At 37.0% G+C, this 7,398-nt stretch overlaps 1 protein-coding gene across 1 annotated transcript; it reads left to right on the forward strand.

Moving 5' to 3' along the window:
* The first annotated feature begins 602 nt into the window (after nucleotides 1-602).
* On the forward strand, nucleotides 603-1,593 carry LOC137835273 (uncharacterized). The gene has a single exon (XM_068643705.2). It carries the CDS (start codon nucleotides 999-1,001, stop codon nucleotides 1,431-1,433), a length of 435 nt encoding a protein of 144 aa, XP_068499806.1. The 5' UTR covers nucleotides 603-998; the 3' UTR covers nucleotides 1,434-1,593.
* The last annotated feature ends 5,805 nt before the right edge of the window (nucleotides 1,594-7,398 follow it).

Consider the following 7,398-nt stretch of genomic DNA (forward strand, 5'->3'; position numbering starts at 1 on the left):
ATTCTAAGAATATACAACGATTTCTCACAAATATATATTTTTTTGAACAATTTAAGAGAATACAAGAGTTATATTAATTACTCCCACAGTATATTTTTATAATTTTTTGTTAATTTTTTCCCCTGTTTATCTTTCTCCGACACGTCTTTCATTTTTATTTCTCCCAATTATAAAAGATATAAAAATGTATAGGAGTAGAATTTCTACACACGGCCACACACACAATAAAACAAAAGAAGATAATTAGAATTCGTGTGGCAGATCATAGATTTCTGGCATACTTATCCCTAAGATTAAATAAGCACAAAATTATGAATGATGTCTACACATGAAAGCCCCTTTAGTATTTTGACAAATATACAAAATGTGGCCTACAAGTTTGAAAAGGCCAAATATAACGACAAGATTTTCTGAATAATCTCATGTAGACCCATTTCTATGACCCACCAAGCATTCGATTAATTGCTTAGTGGAACAAACAAGAAAGGAGGCTACCAGAAAATCATGGCAATATCTGCATGAAATATGGATCCAATTTATGAGGCCTTTATGGTAACATAACAATCAACTTTGGTTCATCCAGATCTTTGTATACTCAATTCCTCTATTCCTCTCTCCTTCTCTATGTAAGTCCTCTCAGCCTTTACACTGAAGATGAACACACTTTATGTTCCAAATTGAACTTGGTTAGTTGAAATCTGTCAACAAATTGTGATCAAGGTGAACTTCAGCTTCCTTTTGATACTATGTCTGAAAAGTTGAGTGGACTAAGCCGTGATCTATTGTATCTTCTGGTTTGTTATGGTTGAAATTCTAAAGGGTGATTCCATAAAAGTTAGCATGCTTCAAACTGGAATCAGGTTTGGTTCTATTGTTGTTATTACTATTACTATAGTTGTGGTAAGTGAAGTAACTAGAGCTTGAAGTTTCAACTGCCTTTACTGGGGAAGAAGCTGAATTGAGTGTGAAAAAAAGTAAGGTTTTTGGAATTTGGAGCAATGGGTTCTTCTTGCTTTTTCCTAATATGTGTTCTGCATTCTGCAATAGCTTTGACTTGTGGGGCCCTGATGGTGTTTTACTCCAAAGAGATTTGTGTGCTGGGGCATGGACCAAAGACTGCAAGCAAGCTTCAAGGGTCAACACCATATGATCAGTTACTGATTCAAACCTCAGATTCCTTCTCTGGCTTGCTGTTGTTCACAATTGGGTTCCTTGTGTTCATGGTAGCATGTGTTAAGGACTGGGAGTTCCAAACTTTCTTTGCCAAAGGGTGCGTGTTTCTTCACATATCTATGGCAGTGTGGAGATTCTACTTTGGGAGGAAGCTTGAAGATCTTGCCCATGACTGGCCTAGACATGCTGTTGGGGACATTGCATTGGCCACCTCCTGGCTCTTCTTTCTTGTGTACTTGTGGAGGGAGAAGTATGATTAATTTGCTGTTGTAAAGTGTAACATCCCAAGAAAAATCTTAGATTTTTGTCTTGTAAGTGTTTGTTGGATTTATCTGTGTGTATGTTTATACTTCCAATGTAAATTTATCCATATTTCACACTCTAAATTAATAGAAAAGCACATAAGTTTAGTTTGATTGACATTTTAACACATTTCAACTAAGCTTAGGTTTAGTGAAAGAAGTTATTCACTCTTTCAGAACATAGTAAATTAAGATTTGGATAAATTTTCATCAATATATGCATATATCTGGACAGTACTTTAAATAAGATTGTCTTTTTGAAAGTAAGATATGCATAAGGAAAACAAAGACATATATATGATGTGAGTTATTCATGTAAACATGTCCATGGAGTTTTTTTTAATGAATAACTAGGATTAATCAGTTGAGAGTAATTATAATGTTAGTGAGAATACCTAAACTACTAATTACAGGAAATTGATGCTTAAAAGATCAAAGAGCATGATTAATTGTCTGCTTGATTCCTGACTATAGTAGTTGTAGAAGAATATTTTGCTATGAACTTGTGTGAGAAGCACATGGTTGTAGAAAGTTATCATGGTTTTACAAAAGGAATCCAAATAATGGGGCATGGCAAGTGGCAACCTCTCCTCCACTCATCTCAAGTCAATATGGCTACTGAGAAAGACAATTTTAAAGATTCCACAACTTGTTTTTGTTTAACTTTTTTTCTCTCTTTATAAAGTATTATGATGATAAACAACTCTTACTCAATGTTGAACCACTTGTGTAAAAGAGAAGGATGCTCATTTCTTTCTCTCAAAACCCAAGCTTCCTTGCAAATATTTGTTTTCTTATATGGGTGTCTGACTCAAAAGTTTATAATTTGCTTACTTATATTTTTAAACGTCAAAAATTGATTTTAGTTCTGCTATTTTTGTATGATTCCAATTATTTTAATATTTTAATATTTTAGAATTTTGATATACTAGATAATCTAAAGTTTAATATTTAACAAAAATACTATCACATTAGCCATTTATATTTACGTGATACTTTTCCATACTCCTATTTTTCTTTCTGGTTGATCAGCCAAATGAAAGAGAAGACAGTTGCACACTCCTTTTTTCCTCTTCTTTTCTTGCATTTCTAAATTCTTGTGGTTAATTAATACCATAATTTTTTTAATATCTTTTATTGCTTTAGTTTTTTTTTACTTGATCAATAAATTATTTCTACACTTAAAGTGCAAGTAGAGTCTCTTTTCCAGTGTTACTGAAACTTTGGTTACTAGTTTTTCTGCAAATGTTATATATGGTTACTAAAGAATAGAAAGCATATTATAATTCCGACCACTTATCAATGTATTTGCGTTTTAATTACAATATTTTATTTTAATGTGAATTTTATTTTAATTCGGTCTATTTATTATATCGTAATAATATAATTATATATATATATATATATATATATATATTCATTATGCACTTGTTATAATGAAAAATTGGTTTTATAGAATAATATAAAATAATAAAAAAATATTTTTATACGAAAAAAAAAATACATAAACATGTTTCTTAGAAAAACAAATTATTTTTTAGAGTAAAGTAAAAGTTAGGAAATAAATAAACAATAAAAATTAAAAGTTAACAATAAAAAATTAAACAATGAGTTCGCATCACTTATTAGTATACCAATGTCCTTAGTTCATCATTCTTATGGCAATTCACAACCCACGATCATTATAGATATATTTTATTCCCGAATGGAGTTGGAACAAAGAGAATTATTGGGACTCCTTCTCGGTCGGTCGGTCAACTTTCCCTTCTTCTCCAAACGAATTTCATGCTCTCCTTTCGTCTCTTTACCTCTCGGTCTCTGCAAAATTCAGGCTTAGATGGTACCTGCAAAAGACACTCCGACGTTCAAGTAAGAATTTAGTATTCGGCACTCGGTACCCTTAACATTGTATATTGATGTATCTGATTCTTGAAATTTGTGTCTATTTATATGATTATCATGAGTTTTTTTCTTATTAGGCTAGATTAGGGAGTTTGGTCATGTTTAGAAGTGCATTACCTAGCTCTTGATCGCTGATCTTTGTAGTGTCGGTCGGGTTGGACCGAGTGCCGAATCATAGGCTCGGTCGTGTGGGTCCTACCAATACATATTTTTTTTCTTCTAATTCACACATCATTGGTTATTGGCCTCTGTCACCATTGGACAATTAATATTATCTACAACAATTTTTCTCCAACAATTACTCTCATGGGAATAAAACTTATAACTTTGATTGTGATATTTGTTCTCGCCAATTGACTTTCACGTCAGTTGACTTGAGTGGAAAGCTCTGCTCTTAACCTGTCTCCTCTAGATTCTATTATGTGTCTTCTCGTAGTACTGGAACGTGGCTTTGTTGGGACAGAGGGGGCTCTACTTGTTGATCACACTCCAACGATCAAGTCAGTGAGAGTTTACGGAAATAAGATAAGTATTCAGTTTTAGTTTAGTATTCAGAAACATCGTACCTCCACCTGGGGTCTCAAGCCCCTTTTATAGCTTATTCGTTTAACAACTTTCACCCACGAGAATCTAATCTCAACCGAAAGCATACGTAACAGAAAAACATTTTGTTCATGGGAACCTTCACTCACGGTGCTACAATAGAAGAGAATCTCATGCACTTTTATTCTCGGGTGCTTTACAACTTTATCTTTTCAAGTAACAACTTTATGCATATGTTATTCAGTTAACAACTACCAATATATTGACATATATTTTATTCTAACCACTAAATGAATATATTTATATATATATTTAACTAACAACCAATATATGACAAAACTTATTATTTTAATTATTCTCCATTGGGCTTACCAATATAACTGGGCCAAACTCATGACCCACCCTTTGGACCCAATAACCGAGTTGATCTACCCACATGCCTAGACCGAGGTCCTGAGATCCCAAGCACTCATGCCCGGTACACAAGCTCCTCAGGCTCGAGCTGAGCTTAGCTAAGCGCAGAGCTTTGGCAGTTGACCTGACGGTTTCTCACGAGTAGGTGTGGCGGTGCACAAAGCATTTCTGAGGTGACATCTCACCACACTCAATCCCAAGTGTACATGTGTCACCTCCATCAACGGAGGGAAAGCATTGCCGTTTGACATTCCCAACGTTCGAAAACTTACTATCATTTTAGTGTTTCATTCCATAAAAATTACTAAAACCCTCTCCTCATGTCTTCTTCCTTATGCTATCTTTCACTCTTCAGAAAACTCTTTGCACTCTCAAAACTTCTTTCCAGAGCTTTCCTCTTCCTCTTGCTCCATCAAGATCTTCTACGGCAAAGAAAACTTTTTCTCATCCACTCATCATAACATGTATTTCCTCTTTACCATTCTCCATCATCAAGCATTCAACTCGTCGATTATGCTTCCTGAGCTCATCTTCGAGCATTCATATTGTTAATCATATTGCTTGAGCTGAGAATTTCCCTGATTCACTGCTTTCTGCTGATCATTATTGCTGATTGCATTCCATGAATTTAAAATGTGCTTTCATCTGTGTTCTTGATTTGCTCATACTACCTGGTCTGAATGATGTTTGTATTTGTTTATGTTTGTGTTTTAGATATAATATGCAAATGGATTACAAAGCCTCGTATCCCTAGGCACCCCAAAACCTTTTAGAGGAAACATCTTCGTATACCTCGCATGAACTTATCGTAACCCTTAAGAAAGAGTGGTTGTCATTGATGATAGGTTGAACATAGTTCCGTGTAGGGAGGATGAGCCAATATGCGATGATGAATCCTCAGACCCTAAGGGTGCATTTTGTTTCTTCTACATAACCGTTTTCAAAAAAGTTCTTTTACGCCTTCCCTTAACCAGTTTTGAAAAAGAGTTGTTGACCGAGCTAAATGTGGCTCCTGCCCAGCTACACCCAAATAGCTGGGCATTTATTCGTGCCTTCTCCATTCATTGTTCCCAGCTCGACGTTTCGCCAATTGTGGAAGTTTTTCTCTACTTTTTTGAGGCCAAACGCTTGGGCTGCCAATTATGGGTATCTTTCAATGGTGTGTCTGGAAGGGCTTTGTTCACCCTTTTCCCATCTTCATATTAAAACTTCAAAGGTATATTTCTAAAATTTCGATGTAACAAGAGGAATCCGAACCTTCTGGACGGGTTCCCTTTATATTGGACCAAAGAGCCACGATTCCAGGGTGCTTAGTGCCTGGAAGACCTGCCCCCTAAGATCAAGAGGTTTGCAAGTTTCTGTCGAGCCTGAAGATTGTCCTTGACACCACCTTCCTCCTAAGCAAAGAGTTCACTCTTGGTGCTCTAAAGGCTTTATACTGGTACTCCCCATTCCCTACCCTTAGTGAAACGAACCTTTGCCTTCAACACTAACCATTAACTTTTTTTTTCTTTGCAGGAAAAATGTTGTCCAAATTCAATAAGAAAGAGTTAGAGGATATTGCTAAGAGGATGAGGGTTTCTGCCATCGTGTCCACACAAAAGCTTAAACTTGCTGTTACCACCATCTAAGCTCCAACTGACGATGAGGAAACCACCTCTGGGCTGGTCTTTACAAGAAAGAGGAAGGCAGTCGCTGCCCTTATCGAGCACTCTTTCTCGGATGGGCGTGCTCCCTCTCACCATGTTGCTCCCTCTGAAGGCCAGACTCTTCCTCGAAATATGATGGTTGTCCGAGAAGGCGAAACAGAGAGCTCGGGAAGAAGAAAGGCTTGTGGCTCACGACGAAGACAACTTGGTTCGTGATGCCATAAGACAACTCGCCCAAGCCCTTGCCACAAGTTGCTTGGTTGCGGACAAAATGAAAGAGAGGAGGGCAGTAGAGGACTTGAAGGCCCAGGAGATCTCTGAGCTCCGCAAAGAGATGAGACTCCTGCAAAGTGAGCTCCAACACACCAAAAATTCACAACAGGAAGTTGAGCGACACTTGGCCGAGACGACCAAGGAGGCTGCTGCAGAAAGGGACAGACTCTTGGCTGAGGTCGATAAGCTCAAAGGAGAGCTGACTCAAAAAGATGAAGAATTTGCCAAAGAGACTGAAGCATGCAAACAAGACACTCCCCAAGTCTACCTTGTAGGATTTGAGGCGGCCATCAAACAAGCTTTAGGACTCCACCTTGAAATTGACTATTCCCAACTTGGCCTGGGGTAAAACTGTGGTCGATGGTCAATTAAGGGATGAGTAGTCTTGCCCTTCATTTGTTTGTAAGCCTCTAAACATTTTGAACAATGCAACGTTTTTTTTATTTGTCAACACTTTTACTCTTTATCGTTTAGTTACCTTGTCATGTATAGATGCTTTGGAAACTTTGCAAATGCATGCCATAATAGACTCCTTCTAGCTTAAGCTAGTGCATGCCTCGTTATTTAACTTAGCAAACTTCGACTAGCCTAAGTATAACAACCACTGCTAACTTATCAATTTAACACTTATGCTAACTCTCTGAGCCCGAAGTGATAAAAATAACAAGAATTCAATGCACAAACTGAGCATGAGAAATCATGGGGTTATCAAAGAACTAACCTTTTGATGAGCTATACCCCACAGCCGCAACGAGCCGATGTTCATTCTCGACGAATATAAGTGCATTTCACAGACTTGGGCAAGGGTTAAATACCTTGACTTCGCCAAGCATTGCTTCGCATAACACATACTCGGATAACCACACCTTTCTAAGCTTGGTTATCTCATCCTATGCTAAGAATGATTCATTAATCTCTTAGGGTATCCAAACTCGAATACTCACTCATACCCCAATTTATCGTAAACATAAGCGAACAATTCCACTGTGCATTACTTAATCATTCCACATAGCGCCTGAACTCGGGTGATCGCTCGCACACTGAGTTAGGTCATCTTACCTGATGATAGATAATCACTTCACACACAGGGCGCCTTCTTGGATCATTTTACCGAGACAGGTCATCTTATTTGTCAATAGTCA

The sequence above is a fragment of the Phaseolus vulgaris genome, chromosome 5, assembly GCF_051622355.1.
Source record: "Phaseolus vulgaris cultivar YP4 chromosome 5, ASM5162235v1, whole genome shotgun sequence".
Lineage (NCBI taxonomy): Eukaryota > Viridiplantae > Streptophyta > Magnoliopsida > Fabales > Fabaceae > Phaseolus > Phaseolus vulgaris.